Source organism: Rissa tridactyla, chromosome 8, assembly GCF_028500815.1.
Source record: "Rissa tridactyla isolate bRisTri1 chromosome 8, bRisTri1.patW.cur.20221130, whole genome shotgun sequence".
NCBI classification, from domain to species: Eukaryota; Metazoa; Chordata; class Aves; order Charadriiformes; family Laridae; genus Rissa; species Rissa tridactyla.
Genome location: NC_071473.1, coordinates 23,521,733 through 23,549,698, shown reverse-complemented (window position 1 = coordinate 23,549,698; position 27,966 = coordinate 23,521,733). Strand labels below are relative to the sequence as shown.

At 45.9% G+C, this 27,966-nt stretch overlaps 2 protein-coding genes across 6 annotated transcripts in view; one reads left to right on the top strand and one right to left on the bottom strand.

The window, feature by feature from the left end:
* Window positions 1–328: 328 nt before the first annotated feature.
* On the top strand, window positions 329–21,680 carry SCYL3 (SCY1 like pseudokinase 3). Of its 2 annotated transcripts, none has more exons than XM_054212986.1 (14): window positions 329–349; window positions 7,819–8,099; window positions 8,622–8,807; window positions 9,471–9,584; window positions 10,522–10,578; window positions 11,331–11,433; window positions 11,980–12,091; window positions 12,723–12,800; window positions 14,833–14,972; window positions 15,687–15,874; window positions 16,422–16,593; window positions 18,439–18,582; window positions 19,151–19,887; window positions 21,267–21,680. In XM_054212986.1, exons 2-14 carry the CDS (start codon window positions 7,935–7,937, stop codon window positions 21,327–21,329), a joined length of 2,259 nt encoding a protein of 752 aa, XP_054068961.1. In that variant the 5' UTR covers window positions 329–349; window positions 7,819–7,934; the 3' UTR covers window positions 21,330–21,680. The 2 variants fall into 2 exon arrangements, with proteins under 2 accessions (XP_054068961.1, XP_054068960.1); XM_054212985.1 differs by lacking the exon at window positions 329–349 and adding an exon at window positions 5,126–5,255.
* Window positions 19,883–27,966, bottom strand: part of FIRRM (FIGNL1 interacting regulator of recombination and mitosis) — a 21,023-nt gene continuing 12,939 nt past the window's right edge. For 3 of the 4 annotated variants that reach the window (XM_054212978.1, XM_054212980.1, XM_054212981.1), the window contains 8 exons: window positions 27,156–27,337; window positions 26,365–26,487; window positions 25,336–25,431; window positions 24,761–24,874; window positions 24,200–24,304; window positions 23,800–23,880; window positions 22,940–23,053; window positions 22,003–22,635 (listed from right to left, as the gene is read on the bottom strand). In XM_054212978.1, the coding sequence (XP_054068953.1) occupies window positions 22,450–22,635; window positions 22,940–23,053; window positions 23,800–23,880; window positions 24,200–24,304; window positions 24,761–24,874; window positions 25,336–25,431; window positions 26,365–26,487; window positions 27,156–27,337 (1,001 nt within the window). In that variant the 3' untranslated portion in view covers window positions 22,003–22,449. Of the gene's footprint in view, window positions 20,055–22,002; window positions 22,636–22,939; window positions 23,054–23,799; window positions 23,881–24,199; window positions 24,305–24,760; window positions 24,875–25,335; window positions 25,432–26,364; window positions 26,488–27,155; window positions 27,338–27,966 lie in introns of those variants that run through there. The other variant, XM_054212979.1, reaches the window with a different exon arrangement.

Sequence of the window (27,966 nt, the reverse complement as noted above, 5' to 3'; positions counted from 1 at the left end):
GCTTAAACAGAATATAGACTTGCATTGGGGGGCCGATACTACTAAACCAGTAGCCAGTAATCCCGTAAGACTGGTGTATGTGCTAGGAAGGTGATCTTCAAAGGCATGGCCTTGTTTAGGAAGTTGACAGACTATTAGTCTTACACTTTACAAATATTTTTGAAATCAAGGTCGTTTTTAAAGCTTGCTTTATCTTTTAAAAGTGTGCAAGTACTTTCATATGCACCATTACTCCCTGTGTTTCATACTGCATGACTGGAAGCGATTCTAAAATTAGCCATGGTATTTCTTACCAGCTTTCAGCCTCCTCCCTGCGCTGGCTTTGTGTTCATGGCTTCACTTACTGGAGGTAGGTGGAAAAACAACATTGCCAAGATTAACTAATATTTTTTTAAATCATTTTTAACTAATTCTTATGCAGTTTCTTAGAAGGTGTAAAATCTTACTAGAAACTTGCAGAAAAACTTGAATTAAACTAATGGGTTTCCAGTGTCATATCTTTTGAGGTTCTTTCCACTGGTCTGAGCCCACGCTTTATCTGCCCAGCCATTGTGCCACATTTACTCAAAAGCTTTCAGATATTTTTATAGTTATAGCTGTGCGAGAGATTACCCAAACTGCATATTAAGACACAGGCTTTTCTTTTCAGACTGGCACTCGATCGTCAGGCTTTTCCAGAAAATTAGTGTGAAGTTATTTAAAGCAGTTGCCCTTCTCGTGGAATGTGTTTTGGGGAAGAAAAAAAAATGAAGTGGGTCCTTGGAGTATATGCAAACTATCAATGAAACTGAAGGAGCCTTTAATTGGAAGCTTCAGGTTAACGAGGAACTAGAGTTGAGCTTCAGCAAAGGGGTGGGTGTCTGTAATTGTAATACAGTTGTGACCATGCTGAGAATAAATGGCAGTGGAAAAATCTCTGGCTGCATTTTTAGCATTCAGTGTTAGGAGTTTATGAGAAAAGAATAAAAGATCAAGTATTTGTAGCTTTGCCTGGCAGCAGCTAAGAGAAGAACATCATTTATCTGCAAGCAGAGCTTGGTAAAAATTACTCAGCACTTAGTAGCCTGAGGACAGAGCCTGCTAGCCAAGATGAAAACCAGCTGTGCCACTATACTCTCTGAGGCAGGAGAGAGGCTGATTTTCCCTTTAATTACGGTTCCTGAGCCAGAAAGGGGAAAAAAGATATGAGCACATAGACTTTTCAATCTATATCGCATTTCCTGTGGGTGTCAGAGGGAGACGGGAGAGTCTGACCTGTAGGGTAACTTTTTAATTATCTGTATTTATGGATTCAGTCCCTGAGTACTGTATCCTGCGTAAAACGGGGCGAGGAGGGATCAGCTTTCTTTTAGCAACTTCTACAACTTCTGTCCTTTCTTCCTTTTCCTGGTTTCTCTCCCTGACTTTGTATAGCTCCTCTTTTCTTTCCCTACAGCAGCAATCCCTAGCCATCCCAGAAGTATCCTCTTTCCCAGTCTGCTGCTAATTAATTAATGAGTTTGGTTAGGCAGGTGTTTTAGATATAATTAGGCTGTAAAGTTAATAGCACAATGAAATAAGCATAGGCTGAGAAGTTCATACGTCTGTTAGCTATTATTCAGGCTTTCTGCAGCTGTACAGTGTAATTTCAGTGAGCAAACTATCTACTTAATGCGGCAGCCTAAGATCTTGTTTTAAATTATTATTTGTACCACACTAGTACTTAGGAGCTTACTAGGGCAACAGGGGGTGAGGAAAAGCAAAAGTAAACAAGTATCCTTGGCCCAGTGAGCTTATGAAGGACCTGATTCAAATTTTTTAAATACCGGTGTGGGCGTGGAGCTGTCTGATAACAGCTTAACATGTGCATTTCATTCTGAAATAGGTCTGCTATGATTCTGTTTAATTTAATCCTCTCTGGATTAAATGAAACAGGAACAAGATGTATCTTCTTCTGGAATAAGCAGGACAAGCTCTGTTTAGATACAAGAGATTTCGAGCTCCTCTGGCAGATTCCGTAATGGAATTCCTGTAATACGCCACTGGTAAGCTCAGCTGTCCACTCTTCATGGGAGAAGGCTGAGAATAGCCTCAACCTTCATTCCTTCCATGACCATCCTCAAGAAACATACAACACAGTGAAGCTGGCTTACTGGTGCCACTTAGGTTGCAGCTGTCAGCCCTCAAAGTTGTTGTGATCTGCTCTTTTTTTTTCTTTATGAGGTTAAGGAGAGAGCTCTGAGGCAACAGGAGAGGTACGGGAGCCGCCTGCCTGTGGCTGACAGCGCTGCGTTGCACCCAGGTCACAGGTAGAAGGTGACGTTTGCAACCAGTCTGTCTAGAAACCCACTTGAGTGAGAACACGGACTTTTCTGGAGTTGGTGTGTTGGGGTCCCTGCCCCTAAAAAGAGAAACCCACTTCTGTTTATTAAGAAATTGAGTACTTGGGAAATACCTTTAGCAGCAAAAAGCTACTGTAATGCAGTTGTAACCACCATGTCTGTGCGGCAGGAGGACATCACTGGAATAGACACCGGCTGCAGTTCAGGTGGGTGCTGGGAGCGCCACCCCAGCCCTGTTTCTTCCCTCTGCCTTTCCAAAGGCCCTGTGGCCTGGAAGAGGAAGAGCTGGGGAACATTTCTACACTGCAGACAGTGACTGCAGCATAGCCTGCTGGACAATGCTCCCCAGTTGTCCTCTTACACCTTACGGGCTCTATTCCATAGATAACGCTTTTTGCTCCATCCTCTTCTACTGTTACTAGCTGTCTGTCTCTCCACTATGCCAATCTTTTCTTGCCCAATCGACATAAATAACCAGTTACAAACCTATGGAGGCACTTGCTGAGAGCTCTGTAATCCTGATAGTTCCCTGTCTATTCTTCTGCCCTTGAAAGAGGAGGAAGAGGGTTCACTCCTACCTCATTACGTCCTGAGTTATTCTCTGGAGGAGCCTACATTGGCTGTTCTCAGGAAAAGGCAAACTGCAAAGTCTGAAGGACAGAAGCCCAGCTCGTGTGTGTTTCCACAGCGGCACAGTAGGGCCCTCAGCAGGGCGCGCACCTCAGTACCTCTTCAGTTCGTATGGAACAATGGACTCGCACAGGAAAAGCAGATCGAGGGAAGGAGTGCTTCTCCACAGAGGCACTCCAGCAAAGTAAATACACTGTAAATGATGCACAGCAGCCAAAGTTTGCTTTTGTTTCCTGAGAGCCACATGAATTACACCACAGCCTGAAGCCAGAGCCAAGTGCTGTTGAGTAGAAATCAGTTGTTGCTTATTAAGAATTTTTTGTCTTTACCTGCAGTTGTTCCAGTCTTCTGCCTTTCCTCTGCCACAAACACACAGAGGACATATAAATCCATGCTTAGGCCCTTGAATAAACTGCTGAGGAATGTCCACAGTTCCCCTTACTTTGCACTTTGGGGCCAGGGTCCATTGGTATGGCTGTCCCATTTGGGCCAAAGACTCTGGATCTTTCCTACCTTTGAAAGAGGCATATCTGAACTTCATTTTAGTTTCTGTTCCTGTATGCATCATGTTACCCCATAATACGTGACATACTTTGCCTCAGACACTGTGCGTGACCCATTCTACTTTTCTGCACCCTCCTCCTCCTGTCATTTTTCTGCTTTATTTAAAAAGACACAGATCATCCAGCTGCCAATATATCCCTCTGCCAGAGGAGCAGAGTCCTCCTAGCCCTCTGCCCTTTCTTAATCCCAACGTGACAGTTTATGGACCTCCCAGTGCGCAGTCATAGAAGAAAGCCTACCTCTTTGCTTGCTGAAACAGATTGCGAAGCTCAATTGAACAGAGTTTCAGTGTGAATCTGAAGGGATTCCCTTTTTCTGTCCAGATACCCGTGGCTTTGTTGCGCTGAAGGGACTCTAGCATAAACAAGTCACTGGCCAGCAGACCTGTGTCTCTGGGGGCATCTGCAGGGTCCACGCTCTGGGCACGAACCGGAAGGCTTCGCTAAAAAGTGGGGGAGAAGCGTATTATTGGTAAAGAAGTCTACAAGTTCATGCCAGATTTGACAGCACAAAATTTAATGCAGGCTAAACTGGTGGAGTTTAGTTACTAAAGAAAGCCAAGGAGTTTGCACAGCTTAGACCACCTCTGTTAAACAGGCTGCCATTGCCATTAAACCTTTGTCTAGACGAGGCCACGGGTACGGGGTGTGCTGCTGGGCCCCGCTCGCTGCAAGTGTTAGGTTCAAAATGACTGAGCAAACCACATCCTAATGCCCTGGCGCGGCATGAAACTGGAATAACACTGGCGATATGAAAATAGTGTGTGAAAAGCCCAGACCTCCCACTGCACTGTAGTAATTCCTTTCAACGTTCATTCTGCTGTCCAAAATACTCACGTGAAATCTCTCCCCAGAGTCACTTTAGTCCGCAGCACAGAGAGCGATTAGTTTTAATGGCATTAAATAGATCTCCTTATGATGCACGGGTTACACCACCAAAGCAAACGCGCGGGGCTCGGGGCGATGGCGCGGGGCGATGTGTCAGACAGACCACCTGCCTCGCGGATGCCGTTTTCACCCTTTATTTGGGCTGGGCAGGAAGCCCTTGCTCGACCCCCCATAGCAGCGGTGTGGGGGCTACGCAGGGAAACCGTGGAAGGAAATTAGCCCACAAAACGCGGCCGTGGGGACAGGACGCCGCTATGCATTCGAAGGAGGGAGACACCTATTCCCCAAGCGCCCGAGAGCCATAAACTACAGGCAGCACTGCTCGTTTCCACACAGGAAAGGAGTTTGAGGCGCAGGGCCTGCCCTGAGGCGCCGAGCAGCAGGAATGGTGCCGGCCTTTTGAGACAGCCCGGCCGCTGGGGTGCGCTGCGGTTCAGTCGCTGCCACGATTCCCGAGGGACCGGGTTGAAGGAGTTGGGAGCGCTGGCAGCCTCGGGCAGGGAGCGGGCGCTCGCTGCCGGTACCGAACTGCCGCGGGAAAGGGCAAGTAGCGGCCTCAGGGGAGATTCGCCCGCAACCAAAATGGCCGCCGCCGCCGCCGCTTCGCGGGGCCGCGCCTTCGCGCAAGATGGCCGCCCGCCGGCCCCGCCCCGCCTCTGCCGGCCCCGCCTCTGCCGGCCCCGCCAGCCGCCAGGGGGCGCGCACGGCGGAGTGGTGGCGCTCTGCCCGCCGCCCGTCAGACTCAACGGTGCCGCCGCTGCCGGAAGCGCCAGTCGGCAGCGGCGCTGTGAGGGAGGGAGCGGCTGGCGGGGCCGAGGCGACGGTACCCCGCAACCGGGGCGGCGGGGAGCAGGTGGGGAGCGGGGGCCGATGGCGGAGGCCGGTAATGGGAAGTGACAGGGGGTAATGGTGGAGGCAAGTAGTGGAAGGTGGCAGGGGCCGATGGCGGAGGCCGTTAATGAGGGGCTGTGGCGGCGGGGGGGGGTGGTGGTGGTGGTGGTGGTGGGGGTGGTGGGGAGGCGGTGATGGGGGTGACCAGGGCTGCGCTCCCCAACCCGCTCCAGGGCGCCGGCGGTCCCGGGGACCCGGTGTCGGTGTCCCCGGCGGTGCCCGGCCTGGCGCTGGCCGGGGCACGGGCGCTCTGCCCGCGCTTGGGCCGGGTGGGTGGCTGGGGCTGGAGCCGGTGCCTCAGGCCTCGCTCGGGGCAGGTGCTGCCAGCCCGGCTCGGGAAATGGTGACGGTGCCCTCCCTCCGTGCCGGGGTCGGTAACTTGCAGGTAAGGGATGCGTTGAGGGCAAAAAGCTGGCTTTTCTGGGAAAAAAGCGCAAATACCTTTGTGTTTGAGCGCGCTGTGGGCGCTGGTGTCACGCTGGGGTTTCTTGGGCGTTTTAATGGCCTCTGTTAAAGTGCGTGTGCTTTTCCCCACGCCTGGTGTCCAGGGTTTGACAGTCCATCCGAAGGTGCAACAAAATCCCGCTTCCTTGCCCAGGGAGGCTGTTGCCTGTTGATCACTCACCTGTCCGCCTTCGTGGCACTGCTTGCGCAAGGTGCCTGCTGGACGCTTTCAGTTGCCGTGTTGGGAAACCTCAGACTTTGGTTCATCACCTCCGACATCCGCTTCCAGGGGCTCTGCCGGCACGGGAGGTGGTGGGCAGGGCGAGCGGAAAACTGGGAATTGCCTCCCTCTCAGCTGTGGAGCGACAGGGCTTAGTGTACCTGTTTCAGGTTAGATGCCTCTTATGCAGAGTGTTATCACTCCATAAAGGAGCTAAATTGAAATTCCAGCTCTTAACACAGTTTATGGTAGCAAACCCAAATTGTTCTTAACCACCAGTCCCTCTGTCTTTCCCTGATGGGCTCCACTCCATCTCGAGGTGCACTATGTGTTACATTGAATGTTCATGTTTACAATTTATTGAAAATAAGATATTAAAGGGTTATAATGTGGGTAATGCTCTTAACCCAGAAAGCATACGTGGTCCTTGCACAGTGTAGTGCGACTGACAGTTTATTTTAGCATCAGGAGAATTTCTCTGTGGGTTTTAGCCACACCTGGGCTTACACTTTTGCAAATGTTTTTGCCTGCTGGAGTTTCAATGGCCAGTGTGTTTTGGAGTGCTGTGACAAAGAAAAGAAACCAAGCAATAGGTTTGCGAAGCTGACGTGTTCCTGAAAAGTGTGGCTCGTGGTTCCACAGGCTGCTGTCGCTGCTTGGGTGTTCGAAGCTCCTCGCTTCAAGGTGCTTGGCGTTTGATACAGAGAGTTGCTGGGCTCCTCCTGAGGGACGGTTACCTGGAGTGGGGGATGCTTGTCTGGAGCTGGTTGTCATACAGTGGCACTCAAGGTAGATCGCAGTTATTTGAATGACTCTGATGTTACGATATTTCAGAACCGTGGGCGTCCCTGAAGCTAAATTTGTAACCGATGAATATGTCCATATGGATTTGGAGTAACGCGAGCCACTAGGTCAGTTCAGGTGCTTTCAGCTGTCCTGTGCAAAATCTGACTGAGAAATAATTACAGTAGAGCTAGCAAACAAAGCAAAGCTGAAAAAAAGCAGAGAATGCGGATAAATGCTCAGCCATAAACCGATTCTCCAGTTGCAAAAACCGTGTGGGGGTGGGCAATGGTTTTCCCCACTTTTCCTAAAAACTGAGATTTTGCTTTCTCCTCTCAATACTGAAGATGGTTTGCTAACTTCTGTATACAGACAGGGTCTCGCCCGTAGCCTGTGATGACAAGCCTGATTACAGAGCATATGCTCGGTCCGTGTTTTCTAAAAGAGCCTGTGCAATCAGCGTGTTTGTTTTACCGGTTTTGTGTGCGAGGAAGCAGCACAAAAATCTGTGTCAGCCTCTTCCTGACAGAGGCTGTGGGAGGAAGGAAGGCTTGGCAGGCAGACGGAATTTTTGTCAGATGGAGAGAAGGTAATGCAGGAGGTTACCTGAGCATAGCTTCGCTGAAGTCCTCTGTGGCTCGGAGAATTGAGGAATGGCTGCTTTTAAGAAGGCTGGGGGCTCCTAAGGCACCGCTGTGTTCTAAGGCGGCGTCAGTCACAGTTCCTAACTGCTGACTGGGCTTGATCTGAATTAAACCTCTGGAGGAGGTGTCTGCACGAGTTGGGGTATTGGTGGATCCTGGGTTTGGTGGATTCTCGGTTTGGTAGCCAGGTCGAGGACTAGTTGTGGATGCCGTACTGTCTGTTTATCTGTGGCGGAGCTGGTGAGGTCTGGTGGTGATGCTGGCACAGATGCCAGCACAGTCCTAGCTCCACAGCTAGAGAGCTGCTCGCCTGTTTATCTGAACCCTTTCGTGGACACTCGGTTTCCCTTACAATGGATGGGAATTTTATTCTTGTCCTTTAACTGAGGATACTGGCAGGACGAGGTTTTTCATGGCTGTCTCATGCTTTTCAGAAAATGCTCTGAAGGCAAACTGGACAGTGCCCGCCAGAACTGAATCTGCCTGAAAAAATCTTCCTTCAGACAAAGGCCTGTTTGGGAACCTCCACAACGGCCGAACTCTGCGAGTGATGGGCTCGGAGAACAGCGCTTTAAAGAGCTACACACTAGAAGAGCCGCCATTCACGCTGCCAACTGGACACACAATTTATCCGGCCGTGCTACAAGATGGCAAACTTGCTTCAGTCTTTGTGTACAAGCGAGAGAACGAAGATAAGGTTAATAAAGCTGCCAAGGTACCGTAGAGCGCATGCCTGGGACAAACTCATTTTTTTCTTGGAGGGATGGGAATCAGTTAATGAGGTTCAAACCCCTGGGGAGTAAGGGCAGGAGAAAAGGTCGAAGTTGACCCTGGCTGCAAACAGCTGCCATGCAGGAGGGGAAAAGGGGGTCAGAAGCTGCGAAGATCCTTGCATGCCACACGATGGGAGCAGTGGTGGGAAGTGGTGTTTGGATAGCAACACCTGTGTTACTTTGTAAAGTACTGGTCTCCTCGTGCAGACCTAAGTCAGAGAGTCTTTCTTAGGTGGACCCCAGCCAAAATACTGTGTTTATTCTGTGTAAGACTTTATGTAGATGAATTATAAAGGGTTCTGCAATGAGTGAGTCAGTGTGCTGAGTGCATGGTGAGCAGGGCTGGGCTATCTAAATGCAAGGAGAAAACATGGCTTAAAGTACAAGGCTAAGCTCTGCAGCCAAAAGAGGTTGAGATTGGAAGAAACTGGATGAGCTTTAACAGATGTCTTTGTTTCTGGAAGCACCTGAAAACCTTGCGCCACCCTTGCCTTCTGCGCTTCCTCTCTTGTACTGTGGAAGCAAATGGGATCCACCTGGTTACAGAACGTGTGAGGCCTTTGGAAATGGTCCTGGAGACACTCTCTTCTGCAGAAATCTGCGCAGGGATCTATGACGTGTTGCTGGCGCTCATCTTCCTTCATGACAGGGTAGGTACCACCGGCAGCAGTTGTCAGGCTTTGGTGGGAGCCAGATGAAACATGACAGGAGAGCGTTGTACCTGGGCTTGCCTGGATGACTGTCTCATGCCTAGTTCTTCACAAAAAGGCAGACACGCACCCCGGAACCTGCTAAAATCATTGGTTGCTTTGTAGGAGGAAGCTGAATTGCTGTGGGTTCTGGAAGTAAAGGAGCAGTTCCCAAATCGTGAATTGACATCTGCTTGCAGTGCTTCTTTAGGGAAATGGATTGCTTGGCCTTGGCATTTATTTACAGCTGTTGCCACGTGTCAGGGATCGGTGTCACCGCTCCCCTCTTTTGGCACTGTGTGTTTGCCCAGGACTACAGTTAAATTGCCAGCTCAGAGTGTAGCATTTGAGCTTTGAGTTCATAGTTGGAGGTCTTCTCTGCATTTACAGTTGCATTGCAAGGGCTGTGACAATTAGAGCTTTGTCTGCTCCGAAACCCCAGCCCTTCTGCCAAATACCTGCTAATCACCTTCAAAATCCTGAAGGACCTGTAGAGTTGTGTGCTTTTTGGCTGCTTTTCCTCAGGTTGTGGCAGCACTTAATTAGCGCTGATTAAGATTTTACTTCCTTATCCATCCCCAAGTCTGTTACCCCTTTTTTTTTTTTTTTTCTTATATATTTTAGGGAAACCTAACACATAACAATGTCTGTTTATCGTCTGTGTTTGTAAGTGAGGATGGGCACTGGAAGTTGGGAGGAATGGAAACAGTCTGTAACTTCAATGAAGCCACCCCAGAGGTAAGAGTCAAGCAAAGCCCACCCTCTGATGCCCGGGCGAGAGCTCCTGGCCTGCTGAAACTGGCCACCGATGGATGTGAGGGCCCAAATCCTTCCAGTTACTTGCATTTACTATTAAGTGTGTGGGCCTACTTCCAGCTCTGACTTGAATTTTTGCTCTAAAGACATCCTGACTATAAACTACGTCTACACAAACAGAAACTAATTCCCCGTTAGCCAAAAAGCAGCTATTTTTCTAAGGGAGACTACTGGTTGGAGGGTAGGTTAAGACTGAGAAATCTTTGCTGCTCTGGACTGTTTAAAACAAACTAAAAAAAATAAAAAAGCTTTAGTGTGAAGCAGGAAGATCCAGGTTGAAATGAATCAATAAGAAAAATAATTTAAATGACCTTTAGCTTTTGTGCTGGCATCTTCATTGCTTGTTACTGGTCTTAGCAGAAAAATTCCTGGTTCAATTTCTGCTGCATGCTGTGCAGAGCCATTGCTGCAGCCTGAGACCGTGCTGTAAATGTATATTGCCTTTTCTCCCAGAGGATCTACAAATCCTTCACCATCAAGTGTCCCTGGCGCATATCACCTTTCAGAAGGGATCAGGCAGACACACAACTGGTGCACAATAATGCAAAGAGCACGGCAGTAAAACCTGACTGCTAAAGCTCATGAAATCCTTTTCCCGTCCAGATGGACCATGTGGGACGATAGGACTGAGGACTAAAGGGATGAGTTGGCTGTGATGCCCTGAAGTTGCTTTCTGTCAGCTTGGTGCTTCACACCTGGTCCGTTTGTGCTTCCCCTCTGGGCAGAGCAAAGCGCAGCCTGCCCTGGATGGCAGCCGAAGGGGACAGGGGCAAAGCTCCTGCCACACGGGGAGAGCCTGCTCCTGCTGCTTGGCACAGATAAGCGATTGAGGCAGCTCATGTCTCTCCTCTTCTTCCAGTTCCTCTCTCATGTTAAGTCAGTACGAGACGAGTCGTGCATCCCTTGCGAGGAGATGGTGAGTAACATCACTTGCTGGAGGAACTTCTTGCTGGCAACAAATAAAAAAGTGCAATGTTTGGGAAGTAGTCTTCATTCATGTGTTTTATTTCCTTATGCCTGAATGGGAGGAGGCGGCTGTTGGATAATACCTGAGGTTTACCCTCTTCCTTCTCGGCCCCCTTCCCTCCCATCCCTGGTTTGGGTACGGTGTTGGGCACAGGGTAGTGAAAATCTGAATAAGGAGTGGTGGGACAGCAGGTTGTCATAATATTTTTTTTCAAATACTTTGTGTTGTAGCTTTGACGCTTCTAAATCACCAAAGCTTTGCAAAAATTGCAGAGTAGCTGCTGAGATTGCCCAGATCGCTGCAGTCACACGGTTGCGTAACTCTCACATACAACAGCCTTCCTTTTTTTTCCACTTGTTAGTCACCTCTGATCTATTAAGTCCAATGAGTTGCTTATCATAAAGGAGCGCTCACTTTCTAATTAACACCTGTTTCCACAGAAATGCCAAGTTGTTGACTTGCAATTGCTGCGTGCATTCATGGGGGAATTGTTTCATCATGATGTAGTTGCTCTGTGGGTTATAAATTCCCTGGTGGAGTTTTTTTTAGTGTAATATTCTGCTTGTAGAGTCTTTAGGGGAGCTTTGGTGCTATAAAAAGAATCCGAGAGCGTATTTGGTGGGGGAGGAATTCATGGAAACTATCAAGTATTTCATAAACTCCTGCTTTGCTGATCTTTTTGGGTTTTTTGGCTTTTTCAGTCTGCAGATTTCAAAATTCTGCCCAACAGCTATGGGCACGCAAGGGATGCCTACGCGTTTGGAACAATGGTTGAAAACCTCCTGACAGTCCTAAATGATCAGGGTGAGGAATGACACGTTTATTTTGCCGTCAGCTGGCCTCTGTAGCTTATTCCTCGCCTGTGTCAACTGAGCCATTGGCCTTCTGTTGCAGCTGACAGATGTGCTACAGGTTCAGCGGCCATCGGCGTTCTTCGTGTTGGCTAGGTTAAAATACAGGCTTCAGCTTCTCCTGCATTCCCCTCTTCCTGCATTTGAATGTGGCGAGATGTGGCTGGAGGTCACCAGCCTGCGAAATGTGATCTCTGCCAAATCTGCTCTGTGGCAGTCAGAGCTTCGCTTGGTCTGTGCCACAGCGGAGCAAGAGCTGCTGCCTTCAAGCAGAGAGGGAGCAGGAAGCTTCTTGGAGGACAGTAGCACTCCTTGGTGCCCCAGTAGCATCGAAGCTTAGGGAGAGCAATGGAAATGCCGTTTTCCCTTTTGGACGTATATGAGCAATTTTGCTATCAAATAGAGCTTCTAAAAATAAGTTTTTTGGGAGGGTACATAGCTGAACATAGCTTGTTCAGTGCTGAGCGAGAAATCTAACTGTAGGTGCTCTGGCTTTCAGTTTCAGCAGACATTCTCTCCAGCTTTCAGCAAACCTTGCACTGTACACTGCTGAATCCAGATCCAAAGTGTCGTCCACCACTGTCCAGCTTGTTGTCTCATGAGTTCTTCAGGTAAGGAAAGGAATATCCTGCCCCTCTTGCTATGTCTTGATACTGCTTATTTCTGTTGCAAACGTGTTAGTTTTGTGAAGGGGTGTTACCTATCAGGAGCGAAGTGCAGACTTAATCCCTACCTCTTACAGGGATCTTTGACAAAGAGACTCCTTAAATTAAGAAATCATTGTCAGCTTTCCAGATGAGGTGCTGAGCTAGCAGTGGTGACAGAAGTGTGTCCCTTAGTCACACACAGTCAGTTGGATCTCCCCAAGCTCATGGGAGGTGGTGAGAAATGCACTAGAAGATAAAATCATCAGCGATATCGCTTGAGCAATGCAGAGAGCTGTGTCTGCTGTCACCTGAGTTCTTCTCTGGGTGGCACTTCCTTCTCATTGCCCCAGGAAGGTGGTCAGAGGTGGCCGATGCCGTGTTGCCCAGGTCTCCCTGTGAATTGCTGACTAAGTGCAGCCCTGCACAGGCACTGATACCGGGTCAGACCCCCATGCCAGCGTTCTTGGTCCACCAGCATTTGTCTTGTGTTCCTCTGTCTAGTTCCACCTGCTAAATGAAGGACTCTTAGTTGTGATCTCTTAGTTGTGGGTGGTTTAAGTATCAATAGCTTGACGGCCTATGTTTTTGTCCTTAGGAATGATTTTCTGGAAGTTGTGAACTTTCTGAAGACCTTGACGCTAAAGTCTGAGGAGGAAAAAACTGAATTTTTCAAGTAAGTGAAGGAACTATAATCTGAAAGCTTCTTATTTCAGAAATACTCTGCCAAGTGGGACTGGGGAGGAACCTGGGAAGGCTAGTGGCCAGAGAGGTAGTTCCTCAGGTGCCAAACTTTGATTGCTTTGGCAGAACATTGTTTGCTCTGCAATATTTTACGTACTTCAGCCAAAGTAACGATCACATCAAATAGGAAACCGTCCACTACCTCCTTTCCCAGTTTGTTGTGAATGGTTTGGTGTTTGGGAGGAGCGGTACCTGCTGGGATCTGCATTATTCCGATACTCGCCAGCCTCCGGAGTGATGCTGTGCACAGCCGTACGGAGAGCAGAGTTTTTACCTGCTACAGACCAATTGCTGTCGGTGGAGAATCGGTCAGAAACCGGACTGTAGTGACATGCATCACTTCAGGTGTGCTTTTCTGAATCCCGCCTGCTTGCTCACAGCTGGGTTGAACTCCTGCAGGGACAGGAACAGAAGCTTTCCCAGGAGTACAGGGATATGAAAAGGAAATAATTTTTCCATTGTCCATGTTCTAATTGAGATAGTGCACTTTGTGGGGCATAATGCTGATGTTATTAGCAGAAGTTTAAATTATTCAGGTTCTCTTCTGCCCACTTTAGCAGCGCTGTCCTGTCTCCCACTGCACTATGGCTAAGCAGGAATCACTTGAAAAGCTCACTTGTGTGCTGTAGCGTTGTGGGGAGCTGTCACTGGAGCTGTTGCGGGCCCCTGTTGCTTTACACAAAGGCTATCTGCTTGCTCACTTAAAATATCAAGAGAGCTCCTTTCAATGTGCTGGAAAAAAAGATTCTTCCTCTTGCCTCCTTCTGAGAAGTAGCTTTATTTTAGATGTGACTTTGCAAAAAAAAGGGAAATCTAGCACCAGGCACCTCTTGAGGCTGAATTTTTTTTCCATTTAGGCGGGTCTTCTAAACTGCTAATGAGAGAGTTTTCAGTAAGACTTGTTGTGTGAATTAATCTTGGGGTGCCAGCCCAGTCTGGGTAAAGCTGTTGTCTGTAATGGATGTCTCGGCTGCAGTAGTGCAGCATCTGCAGGAAATCCTATTGTCATGGTCCCCAGGAAGTTTTCTGTAAGGGAAGCTTCTGTGTAGTTATGGCATTATCTGGGCCTGAAAAAGGGAGAAGCTGAATTTTTCTTTCTTTTTTTTCCATATAAAAAAGCCTGTGTGTTCTTACAGAGCTGTTTTCCTGCCTGTTTTATGCTTCTGTGGTCACCATCAGTTGCAACGCTACTTTGATTTCACTAGTTTGAGACTAAGCGGAGGAAGTATGAGGACAAAGGGGATCTTAGGAGTGTTCAGAATGGTTCCCACTATCTCTGCAAGAGCTGTGTTTACTGAGGGAGGGAATGAATACTTTGCTTAAAGATGTGGCAGTGTTGCCCCTTTATCAGGCAGACAGAGGGGCTTTCACAACATCTACACTATTGCTCTTAGTTTCCTCCACGCCTAAAAAAAAGCAGTAACTGTTACTGATATTTTAAAAATGAAAATCCTACAAGGAAAAGCAGTTGCACAAAATCAAACTCTGTCCAAACCCAACTCACGCTTTGTTGGCCACCTCTAAAATGTATTCGATGGAAGTGGTTTCAAAATGGGGTTCCCTTTTTGCAGGGGAAACTTGCCTTGCGTGGTGGGTAGAACGGTCTTTTCTTAAGCTGTAGGAAAACCCTGGCGAGGCACCAGATTGTGGGGTGAGAGGACAACTTGTTTGCAGCAGTTTAACGCTGTAGCCCTTCATACCAGCTCAGAGGCAGTTTGATGCCTCAGATGTTTCACAGGATGTGTCCCTGGCTCCTGCTTTCTGTTATCTCTGCCTGAAAGCCTCAGGCAGGAGCAGAGCCTTGACCTTCCAGGTTAGCACACATGCAGAGTGAGAGGCTGCGATGGGACTTTGTCTCTAGGAGATGAAGCAGACACAAAGAGAGGGGAAAGCAATATTAAGGGAAACAGTTGTAAATGCACGGAAGGCTGCCTTGATGCTAATTGCTCTCTCCTGGAATGCAGATTCCTGCTGGACAGGGTGGCTGGCTTGTCAGAGGAGCTGATAGCGTCACGGCTGGTGCCTCTTCTACTCAATCAGCTTGTATTTGCAGAACCTGTAGCTGTCAAGAGCTTTCTTCCTCATCTGCTGGGTCCAAAGAAAGGTGACCTTTAAATACTTTTATCTCTACAGAATTAGTTACTGACAAGTTTGGAATGAATTCAGAGTGATTGTTCCATTGAATCGAGGGAATAGTGGGGTTTATTTAACCAGAATAAATACTGTAACATACAGAACTGGAAACAACAGCTATGTGTGCTTCCATGTTTACAGTACTTTTCACTGCTCTGCTGATGCTGGGAAGAGAATTAGGAATTGCCTGGTCTCTTTCCCAGGTTTATGTTTTACCCCACCTGCCCACCCCGGGCTTTCTCTGTGGCTCACGGCACATCCCTCTTCTCACCATTCCCCTACCCTCCCTGACCTTTTTTCTTCTGCCACTGCACTTGTTCTCCTGTAGGTGCTCAATCTCTTCTCCTTTTCTCCGTAAGGGGTGTTCAGCACATCTTGCTGTATCCCTAGCTATCTCTGTCCCTGCTCTTTGCCTCCCCTCTCTTACAGTTCTTCCTAAACAGCTACTGGTGTTTCAGCCAAGCAACGCCTGTGACTGTTTGATCTTCTGTGTTCAGAGCCACTGCCATCGAGCAATGGACACTGGCACTGCTGCCTCTCCTCCCTCCCGCCTCTGACATGCCAAGCAAGCTGTGTTGGCAGCTGACAAAGAATCAGCTGTGATGGTTTCTCAGTGAGTAGCTTTTGGGTGAACTGTCTCTGGTTATTAAAGCAGCCTTTTCCCATCTTCACTTCTCTTCCCTAGAGCAAACTGGAGAAAGCCAGACCAGCTGCCTCCTGTCACCAGCCTTGTTCCAGATGCATGTCATTCCTGTGCTGCTGAAGCTATTTGAGGTTCACGAGGAGCACGTTCGAATGGTGTTGCTGTCTCACATTCATGCCTACGCAGAACTGTTCTCTCGGGAGGAGTTGAAAAACATCATATTGCCACAGGTTAAGGCCAGCAAAACAATATGCGGTATATCCTAGAATATGGGATTTCTACCGGGCGGGTTGGTTCTTAGCTTGAAGTTAGGATATCGTAGTGCTGGCCACAAACAGTTTGCAACCTCCTTTCTACACAAGCCCTAACTCTCACACCCCATTCTGATCTGGAGTACTGGTTTTATTAAACCCGATGCCCCCTGTCACACACAGCACAGTCTGATACCTGTCAGCCTTGACTGGCAGCCTCACAACAAGAGACTGTGTTTCACACCACAGCTGTTGAGAATAGAGGAGTCTAATGAAATCAGTCTAAGCTAAGGGTGCCTGGGAGTTAGGGTCCAGGGCTCACCAGGCGCAAGGATCAGCCGCCCTCTTTTAGCTTGTAACAAAAAGTGGAAGGCTGATTTTATGCTACACAATAATGTCCAGTATCACCTGAGAACTCTGGGAGAGCGTAGAAGTGAAATGTGTTGCAAATACAACATTTAAAGGGGAAAGAAGTGAGAAAGCAGATTTTTCTGGTTTTGGTAACGTTATCGTGTTCTTGGTGTAGGTATTGCTGGGCCTTCGAGATACCAGTGACTCTATCGTTGCGATAACGCTGCACAGCTTAGCAGTTCTCGTCTCCCTGCTTGGACCTGAAGTAGTTGTAGGTGGAGAAAGAACAAAGATTTTCAAAAGCTCTGCACCAAGCTTCATGAAAACTGCTGATCTCTCCCCAGAAGGTAAATGATAGAGTGCTCTCGAGATTCTTGCCCATTCTGGCCAAGCAACATCCAGAATTTCTTGGGATGATTAATCTTTTGCTGTTGACAGGTTAATTGAAAAAAGCCAATTTGCAGTTAAACTTTAATTCTGAATTAGGTGCTGGCTGTTTGCAGATACAGAATTGATGTCATAAGAAGAGTTATATAAAAGTATTCTAAATGTAGGAAATATATGGGGGAAAAAATTTAAAAAACCCTCTTCATTTTAAGAATCTCTGTAAGCAAAGGAGATTGTGTGTGTTTGTCTTTGGAGGAAAAACTGCTGCCCTTCTAAAGGACTTAGGTATTTATCCAAATAGTTGTTAATTATTCCCTCTGTCCTTCATGGTTTTAACAATAGTAAATCTCATCCTCTTCCCCCAATTTCTATTCATAGATTGGAAAAGGAATACGAACTTCCCTATTTTCTCAGCTCTCAGGAGGCTTTTCAGCTAATCCAAATGAAGAAAGTCCCTGCACCTGCTAGATAACTTGGAACCAAGTGTACTAAGGGAAAGCTTTTCTGGATGTTCAAACTAAAAATGCTTATAACTGGAGGGAAGAATCGGCATTTGTTCTACTTTAGACATATAGATACCAAATGAAATGCATGATAGAGGTTAACTTAAGTATAAATGTTTTCTTCCAATGTGTACTGACAGCTACCACCCCTTTATTAAAATATGTGGATGGCTCATTGCATTATTTTCTTTTATGTTATTTTAGTAGGCTATAGTAAATAAACCCCTTTGGATTGCATGCTAAAACCAGGTTTATTTTTCAGAATATATTTAAAATTAGACCTGATTAAACTACTGACAAAGAGCAAAAAAACCCACCTTTGTCCTCAAATGTGATTGATGACCTGCAAAAAAACAGTACTAGAGGCTGAATAAGCTGTTTGCTTAATTCCCTAAAAGGATGTACCTTTTATCAAGGGCACTTTGGGGAGGGGGTGGGTTTTGTGTGTTGATTGCAGTCCTTCCCTGTGCCAGGTGCCGTGTGTCTCTGGCTGCGCTGGTAAACCCTAGCCGGCTGGGCACATGGGTGAGCCACGTGGAAGCAGATGCAGCACTGGCCCAAACCATGCTGTTCTGGGCTGGTCGCCACAGGGCCTCACATAGCTGAGTCTGGGGCTGGTGAATTACTGCCACAACTCCCCAAAATGAACTGGAACCAGGTGCTTACCAAGCTTTTATCACTGGCTCAGGGAAACAAACCTGCCTTGTGCAGCTTCAAAGTGTGGCCTTTACTGCCTGCCACCTCACCCCAGGTATGGTACGAGGGAGGCCGTTGCACAGCCTTCAGGGCAGAGACTCTTGTTCCTGTAAGCTGCTTCGCTTATGCCCACGCATAAAAGAGGGTTTGTGCTGTCGCATGAGTTTGGTTATGGTTTGGATTGTTGTGACTATCAGTGCTGTGCTTTTGTATGAGAGGCAGATAACAGAGGACTTGTGATGCCGTGCAGTACAGAAACTGGGATTTTGGATCCGGCCAGGTGGCAGACAGCATTTTTTTTTTTTTTTAAGCATCTGTTCTGATCATAATCAGTCTGTTCATTGTGTATTTCTTGAAAGAACATATCAGCAAAAACTGACCACTTAGAGTTGCCTAAGCTTTGTACTGGCAAGGGCTGCAGATGTCAGGAACAGAGGAATATTGTGTTATCTACAGCTGAAGAGGTGCAGCTGTTGCATTGTGGGGCCAATCTTCATTCAGTATTGCTTGTCAGTGTTGTAAATAACGTTCTGATGCTGTGGGCAGTTTCAACTAAGACTGACATCACACCTCGTGGACTGGGTGTCTTGTCTTTTCTCCCTGCAGACTCCCCCAGCCATATCGTAATCAATCAGAGAAATCAAACCTGTCGGCCGTTGAAGAACAATTCTAGTGCATTCCCCATCTCTGGCAACGTACCTGTCAAGAAGCTTTCTGTGCGACAAGACAATCCACTGGCTTTAAAGACAGGTAAAACTTAGCCGCAGCTCTTCATTTTTAGAAATCAAACATTCTACAAATTAAGTGGTGCTTGAAAAGATGTTAATTTCCCCCATGTGCTGATCTGAAAGATTCAGTGACCCAAAGAAGATAACAGTGAAAGAACAAAAGTGTGACCTTTGACTTTCTAGGGAAGTCTTATTTGGGAATCTGATATACAGACTGCTGGCTGGCCTTGAATTTCTGTTTCCTTACGGTACATTCTCTGCTGTGCTTTTTCACCCTTCCCCTAGCTTGGCAGATACGCTAGATTTATAGGTGAGCTCATTCTCTGGCCTCAGTTTACTTTCATGGCCTTTTTTCAGTCACCTATTGCTTATCAGCAGCCATGGCTTTGAGATGAATACCCCACCTTTTTCAAGCAGGAAGGTGGCTGTGCTTCCTAATACAAGACAAGCTTAGCACTGGAGCATCTTTCCCATCAGTGTTACTGGCTTATTTCCATGCCAGGTGCTACCTGTGATGTCAAGTTTTAGGCATAACTCTGTCTTTACACTTGCTCTCTTGAAATGAGTATGTAACACCTTGTCTTCCACAGGTAAGCAAGACATTCAGTGCCCCCTAAATGGAATATCTGGAAGCATTAATACACTAGGGAGCAGCAGGAGCTCTTTGACTACCTCCGAAAAGCCAGCAGAGGAGTGGCCAGACTGGAGTGAGCCAGAGGAGACAGAAACTGAGAAAACTGTGAACATTCAAATTCGGCCCCGAGAGCCACAGGGCAGCATGGGACCTTATTTTGCTGAACATGATGTAGATGAGAAGCCTTGGGATGACTTTGAGCCCAGCAGCCCTAGTCCTGACCTGTCTTCAGGAAACTGCCTCACTGTGACACAGACTGATGCAGTTGAAACACCGAGGCCTCTGCCAGGTACCCATCAACTGAGCAAAGAATTCAAAAGCCTCAGACTGAGTCCCCCCCCAAAGTCCTGCCCCGGGAACAGCTGGAGCAATGACAAGTGGGACCACCAGGAACAACCGGGAGGAACTGTGCTGCCAAAAACGACCCTTCAGGAGAGGTTGAAGTCTTCATCAGAGTCTGGCCTAGGAGAAGAATTCACGATCAAAGTGAAGAGGAAACCTGTGCAAGACCCTGAGCTGGACTGGTTTGCTGACATGATCCCAGACATTAAACCTTCTTCAGCTATCTTGATTTTACCTGAAGCAAGGACAGAAGCGGTGGTTCCCAGTGACTCTGGTGTAGTATCCAGCAGAGAAGGTGCCTCCCAGAATATGCTGTTTTCATCCAAATTTGCAGCAGCTGATGTTATCGAGGTAAGAGGCTATATAGGCAGTGGGGTTTAAATGATTGCACACTTGAGAGGATCCTAAAGCGTGTGCACAGCACAGCACGCTGTTGTAGCACCAGCTGGCTCCTTACTCGGATGGTGGGTAACCTGAGGAAGTGTCAGCAGCATATGCCTGTACAGTTGAGTCTTCACCTGTAAATACAGGATGCTGTGAATGATGCATCTTCCCAGGTACTGGGTAACTCAGGGGGCTGTTACTACAGCAGCAAGAGAGCTGTGTTAAGAGTCGGTGAGGGAATGGGCTTAACTTGTACAGTACTAGAAGCACCAACTAAGGAGTTTTAACTCTGTCTTTTAATTTGTGATGCTGTATCCTGGATACAAGGATAGGGAGATTAAGGAGGCTGGACAGGTAAAAATAAGGCTGGATCCTGCCTGAACAGGCAGGAGCCCATGCACAAACAGAAGGGGGCTTTCAAGCACAGAGGATGTTCAGGAATTAGTGTTGCTCCTGGCTCTTCTAGGAGAACCCAACAGCATTGTAAATACAGGACCAGGAAACCAGAACTTCTGGATTACAGAGTAAAGCTTTTTGGGTGCTTTGTTTTCATGAAAGAATAGCTGAGACATTTCTGTTTCAGAGAACCAGGGGGGTTATAAAATTGTCTTTTTAAGTAAGCAGCCATCACAGAGACTGCAGAGACTGCTGCTTTTTCCAAGGAGGGGAGAGGTAGCACTCCCAACGCTGCCACCTGAACATGTACCTCCATTAGGGAATAGGTGTTGATTTCAAGTTGTTTTGCCAATTCAGCCTCAGGAGAGCTACCACAGGGGTAGAGGTAGCATGGGGAGAGGAGCCTTGGATGTAAACTGAAGTTGTTTACAACATTTGAAAAGGGCACACTTGATTTTTAAGAAGCACTGTTGTGGTATCAACCCCCTTCTTTGAGGGGTCACTCACTGTAATGCAGTCAGTGCTGTGGAGTAGAAGAGCTGCGTCAGTGGACAGGTGAGATCAAAGTCATAGTGTTAGAATACAGCAGGCCAACAGCTGTTTCCTAGAGGGAAAGAAATCATCTAGTTTCTAGCATCCTGTTCTTCATGGAAAGTGGTTTTGGTACAAACAGTTCTTGCTTTAATTTTCAGAAAAAAATACAAGACTCCCCCTGTTAATTTGCTATTACGTTTAAGGTGTTTCCTTTTGTAGTTAAAAGTTCTTTAAGGCAGAAAGCTGCAAATACTGGCACTTCGTTTTTGGTCTTATGAGGGGCTTTTTTAATTCTGGATGAATGTCTTGCTCTGCCATTGCAAGCCACACAGGCTACTGCCTGGCTCCTGGGGCTGTGCTAAGTACAGAAATACAGTACAGGTGGCCTTACTGTTGATAATTTTACGTGATTCTAGGCTGAAGCTGCAGGCTGGGGTGAAGAAGAGGAGTTGAACTGGGAAGATGATGCTAACTGGTAATGGGACTGAAAGAGACAAAGACAACCTGTTTCCCCAGTACAATGGATAAGTACCTCAGCACTGCTTTTGCCAGAAGGCAGGCGCTTGCTGCAGCAGCCAGCAAGATCCCGTGGGGCCTGATCTCTTGCAATGGATGCTCCTTTCCAGTCTGTGCCAAAACCTGCAGGGGTGAGGCGTGCGCTCAAGCAATATGCCCAGCTGTGGTACATGCCACTGCTACCAGAAAGAGGAAGAGTGCGATGGGTGTGTTGGTGCTGACGTGCTACTGGAGGCCAAGAGTGGTGTAAGCGATTGTTCCAGAACTCATCCCTGCTCTGAAAAACTGATGACAATAAATGAAAGTCACACTGAGTTCCTTGGTTAATGTGCCTTTTTTTTTTCTTCCAGAAAAGTAAGGCCTTAGAAATGGCTCCTTTTAACTTTTTAGCTAAGAGATGATTTTAAGATGAATGTACGGTTTACTCAACTTATTTATTTTTGTTTATATAGCTCTGTCAGTGGATGGCACAGGAGGTGCTAGGACCTGTGCAGTGAAGGACCACTGAACATGAACTGCTTAAGCACTGCATTCTTTCTGCTCTTAACTGTGACTAATAAAGATTATTTTTAAAAGATGACCTTAGCGTGGAATGGAAGCAACAGCAGAGGTATGTTCAGAGAACAGTATAGAGCCTTAAAATTGTTATTCTTGAGTGTATTTTAAAATTAAGATAAAAACACCTACTGCCTCGTCACCTGTTATGTGACAGGAACAACAGTAACTGTTACTTTCACAACAGATTCAAACATCTTAGTATTCAAAATACAAGATCATGAAATGTTTATCACCATACAGTAGCTTAGGAGAGCAAGCTATACATTGGCAATATACAAAATGACAGCTCAGGTGCACAATAGTGTCCATTAAAATGTATTAGTCCCTCCAGCCAGTTATTATGAAAGACGGGCCAACATCTCACACCTCAGTTCATTCTGGCACATTAACCGATACCCAGCAGTACAGTAGAGCATCACCCTGTGTCACAGCTTTTTCTTCTCCAGCAATCATGGTACAAAGGCATCTCTTCCCTCAGAACAGGGAGCTGAGCTGTTTTATTGTCTCTAAAACCTGTAGAGTGCCTTACCGTACACTGTCTCTGAGGTTGGCTATAGCCGTATGTAGAGCCTCCAGTCTCACCGCAAGCCAAGCGGGGGGTGACCCTTTCCGGAGCAGCAGCTTCACAGCCTCCACTGCCCCCTCCATCGTGCCTACTGCTGACTTATACTGCTCCTCAGAGGGTGCGTGACAGGCTCTTTTTGCCAGAGGCTGCAGATTTAAGTAAACATGAGACATCATTTATAATGCTCTACAGAAGTGATCAGTCTTCATCCAAATGCAAGAAAACCCTTAGATGGAGGAGAGCTGCAAGAGACTCCCTGGCCTTGTGAGAGTTCTTGCTGGCTGTCAGGCAGCACGCAGAATTCAGATACAAAATTAAGGGCCAGGAGTGCACGTGAGCTATTTTCTTAGGATATGGAGGGCAGCAAGACCATCTTGAACCTCTTTAGCTACTTCCCAGAACTGACTGAAATCAACAACAGAGCCCAGATAGTCTAAAGAAGTCACATACCTCTCCTGTTGACTCCAATTCTCCATCCTTTTTCATAAGCTGTGCGCTACAGGTAATCCTTTCTTGCTTCAGGCGTTCTATTCGTGCTTCTGTTGTCTCTTCTACTTGCCTCATCTAGGGAGAAAGCCACAGGAGAGGTAACTAAACCAAGGTGGCATTACCAGCCTCCACAGGCTCAATTTATATGCCAGAACAAGGGGGAGGGAGGGAGATCTTAACATGCAGTTCAAAGTGAATCTAATTTCCTTCTGAGCAGGAGACTGAAGTTATCTACAACTTTAGTGTAGCATCACAGGCAGCTATCAGTTCTTTTCCTAATTATATCTGCTTGTCAAAAACTGCTCATCCAGATAGCCCTGCCTTAGGTCGCAGCATAATAACCACCTCTTCTTTCCCGCTGTCTGCGTTTCACATGAATAGCCATCTGCTCTGAAGAGAATTTTTTTCCTAACGTGCAAAAAGGACTTAAGATGTTTCATACATGTTCGCTTGGCTTTCAGAAACTGATCCAAGAGAAATGGGGAAGGAAGTCCCACAAACTGAACAATGCAATCCCTGTCTTTTTAATAGATAACTTCTCTACAATTTAATAATTTTTTTGTTGTTGTTCAAGGAGGGAAAAGCAAAGCATTTAAATCAAAGTGATAAAGTACTGGAAGAGCAGCATGCATAGGAATGACAGTTGTTAATTCTGCTGATTAAAGCAAGTAGAAAAGTTCAACCAGATCCCAGTTAACAGAATTTTTAAATTTTAAACTTATTTAATCGCCATGCGGGTGTAGACATAGGCCATGTACTGTTTATAACGGATGTGTACAACATGAACTAAGAAAGCAGTAAAATGGTTCTGAGAGACATACCTTAGCCAGAAAACTAACAACTTTGTTCTTAGTTTCTTCAGAATTAAGGCACTGAGGAACAACATCTTCATGGCTTGTTTCCTGTCAAAAAATGTTGAGTAGTATTTGTTTACTACATTCATATTAACAAAGGAATAGAAAATGTAAAAAATGTTTCTATGACAGCCTCTTCCCTGCTGCAACCAATCTAGGCAACCAATGCTTCGCCTTCCTTCACTTCCAGCTCCCAACATCACTTACATCTGCATTAGCCCTCGTTACTTTTGATGTGCAATAGCATCTGTAATATTAAGACTCAAACTGGGCAGTGAAGAGCAGCAAACATTTAAGACAGAAGAATTTCTGTACAATAAAAGTTAACAGAGCCAAATACAAGCATCCAGAGTTCTGCTTTGCTTACCTCCGCAAAATGCGTGAATGCCTCCAACGCATGCTGATGAATCAGCCAGGTCTGGTCAGCCAGCAGAGAAGCAAACAAACATGACAACTGGGGTACAACTTGCCTCTGAAAAAGGAACAAATATCTATCAGTTCCAAAGAGTTAGTTGTGCATATCTTACTATCACAATTTATTGTTAAAGAGTTGCTCTACGGTCAAGGGACAGGTTTATGAAATGCAAGAGTGCTACTGCCCTGTCTGGCAAAAAAAACCCAAACCACTGTTAAGGGAGGTGACATGTTCTATTCTTTCTCCTCAGAGGTTCAAATGTCAGAGTCAGTCCTTTCTAACTGGTGAGAAGCAACAAGCAAATGACTAAGCCGAGCATCTTACATGCACTCAGCATGTCTCAATGAAAAATAAAACTGCCATAGACTATTAATAAGTCTCCAAGATGATTATGTCATGGCACTCCTGTGTGTATTTGATGACCTTGACCCTTTAACTTTATATTTAAATAAACAGCATATATTTTCATCAAAAGACTGAAGATTATCTAAATAAGGCCAAAATTCTATTTACCTGTGCTTCTTGTGGTATAAACACCTTTCCCATAGAAGAGAGAAAATCCACCATTGTTAGACGAACGTGATCTGGGGGATCCAACCGGAAAAGGGAAGACTGCAGAGCAAATACCTGCAGAAAACAAACCCCAGTGAAGCTCCATCAAGCAGACAGCAGGTGAAAACTGTTCTGTCCCCTCTTCAAATCTGAGGACATTGACTTCTGAAAACTGAACTCGAAACAAAAGAAGGCTTGATAGACCTTGAATGAAACTGGCTAGGATAATGCTGCAGTGTGTTTCAGAAAAGAAAGCAGCATGCTCTATAGCATTTCCATATATCTCAGTTATCATACAGAGTAATGAGATTCTCAAAAGCAATGTTAACCAAAATGCCATATAGTTGGTTTAAAGACCAGGAAAGTAATCAAGGAAGAGATCAAATTAGGAACCTCCATGTGTCAAAGAGAAGGCCAGACCATAAAATAACTCATTTGAGATTTCAGTAAATCACAAAGAACTTGGTTTTCATGAAGCAAATTATTCGTAAGAAGGTTTTGTTTGGTTGGCTTTTTGTTTGGTTTTTTTTTGTTACCTGAGTAATCAGTTCAGCATCTAATGCTTGGATGAAAAATTCCAAAAGGTGAAGTAATAAACACAGTGCCTGCTGGAGACTTGGCTCCTCTGAGACCTTCAACAGATCACAAAATATTAGTAACATTATCTTTTAGCTTACGGAGTAACTACTTAGCAAAGACGCTACGTTACAGCGGTGTTCCAAAATTCTTAGCCTAACTTTACACACATAAACCAGAAGAAAGTATTAAAATAGCCACGTATCATTATTTCGAGGTAGTCATATTTTACAAGATGCTTTTCTTTGATTTTTATTATAAATATTTCTTATTCCTCATCTCCTTCTGCCACTCACTAATATAAGCAGCTAGAAGTTATCTGAACTATTTCTTTTCACTTCAGTTGCCAAATGTCTTCACGGAATGGCTGAGGTTGGAAAAGAGCTCTGAAGGGGCACGTTGTTGGCTTTTCTTCACCCCCCACTCTCGAACTTTCTTTTTTAGTCTGGAATATGAACCATGACAATCCTTTTATTTCTTTACTGCAACTGCAGACATGAACAGGTATACAGTCACAAGGGAATTGCATTACCCCCTTGTTCTCAAATACGGGAGGAAGGTTACTAGCTCTATGGGTTTTCATGTGCTGATGTGCTATGTACTAATTAAATCACCATAGATTTTGTTCCTATTCTAATGAACATTCAAAATAGGTATTTTTGTGTGTGTGTGTATATATATATATTTGTAACTAGTATGAATCAGAATGAGGTATTTCTGACTTCTCCTTAAGCATCTCTGAATCTGACACTGATGGAGTAACAAGGAGCCATATATGCAACATCCAGAAGAATTCAAACTCTGCTTCCCAGGGCACACGCCTGCCTAATACACAAACCAGCTGAAAGCAGATGGGCAGCACAGTTACACTGTGCTTTACAGAAACGGCCCAATCCAAGTAAAACAACTTAGTATCACACATATGATGAAACAGCACCAGTCTCTCAGAGACATCATCCTGTCACCATTGGAGCAGCAAGTTCTCTTACCTGTTTGGCCTGGAGAAAAGTCCAGAACTGACCGAGCACTCCCAAGACAGATGCCTGAAGTTCTGCCTCCAGAGTGTCACCAGCAAAATTGCAGGCAGCCAGCAGGACAGAAAGAGCAGTATTCTAGTAGGAAAAAAATGTGTAAGACAGACCGAAAAAAACCCTACACGTAGAATGAACCAAAACCCCAGGCTTACATTAAACATCTAAAATGATACAAGATGGCAAGAAGCCCGGTGTGCTGTGTAGCTGTACAATACAGCTAATCCACCAGGCCACTGGCCAATACAGCTTCCAAAGCGAGGAAACCATCGGTTACTTCCATGAGTGCTGTTGTCATTAGCTCCATTAGCAAGTAATACTTCACGTGGAAGTCTCTGATTTCTCACACTCCTCTCCTTCGCCAAGGAGACCAGTGAGCATCCTTCGGGTTTGATGCCACATAAAACCAGTCAGGACTTTAAATCTTAAAAGTAATTTTATGACATAGTATAAATCAGGAATTCTAAAGAAAAATACATCTGCTCACCCAGAGAGTGAACAACAACTAGAATAACTAGCAAACCACAAGACCTCCACTATCACCACCCTCAGAGTAGAGGGTCTTATGGTGCTGTGTACTAGAAGAAAATATCAAAGTGAGAATTCTTGCTCATGCATTTGCCAGTTAGGCATGGAAAAAAAAGCTGTGCAACATCAAAAGAAATAAAACTGAGGTGCCAGCAACAGAATCCTTATAGTTTGGAAATCCAGAGTTCACTAATTTTTACAGAGAACCAAATCTCCTTTACCACAGGTCGGAGCTCTCCCAAAGCACGCCTGCTATTCAGCCATCGCCTGCACTGCGCCAGCCCTGCCACGCAGAGCTGACACGCCACTCGCTTCCTAAGATCAGGATTCAGGGCCTTGAGGGATATGTGCTGCCACACAGCCAAGTTCTCCACTTCTTCTGGAAGAAACTTATGAGCAAATTCTACCTGCAAACAAAAGTTAATAAGAACTAAACAGACCCAAAGACAATTTGATAATCTGTCAGAAAGCTGAGAAACCAAAATGCACTGCTAGTGTGCTTTTTGAAATATTACACAAAAAAATTGTGTAAAACCTTTCCTTTAAATAAAACCCAACTTCACGTAAAAACCTTCTAGAAATGCTACCTCCCTTGTCACCTATCAGAATGATTAAGCAACTTATTCTTTCAGATGTTGGAAGCAATGGCCCTGGCAAGTAGATGAAAGAGCTTTAGCCTTTCCAAGGTGTATAGACAAGCACTGATAGGAAAGGATACTTCTCTTTATATCTGATGACATGAGAACACTCATGAACATCAGCTGCAGATGCAATGACAGGACATACAGTTTCAGCACATCTGGGAGATGTGCCCTTTTCATACTTAGTCAAAAAAAGGACTTTGTTGCTACCCAGTAAGACCACTCTTAGAAAGGTGTATGTGCCTTTCTTGTTCTAGACAGCACATCTGCACAAATTAGGATTCACTAAGACAAAGTAATATAACAAGTACAATATCAAGTACAGCAAATGAGCACTCAACATCTTGTCATTTCTGAAGAACATAAAAGGGGATATTTTAACACAGGCCAC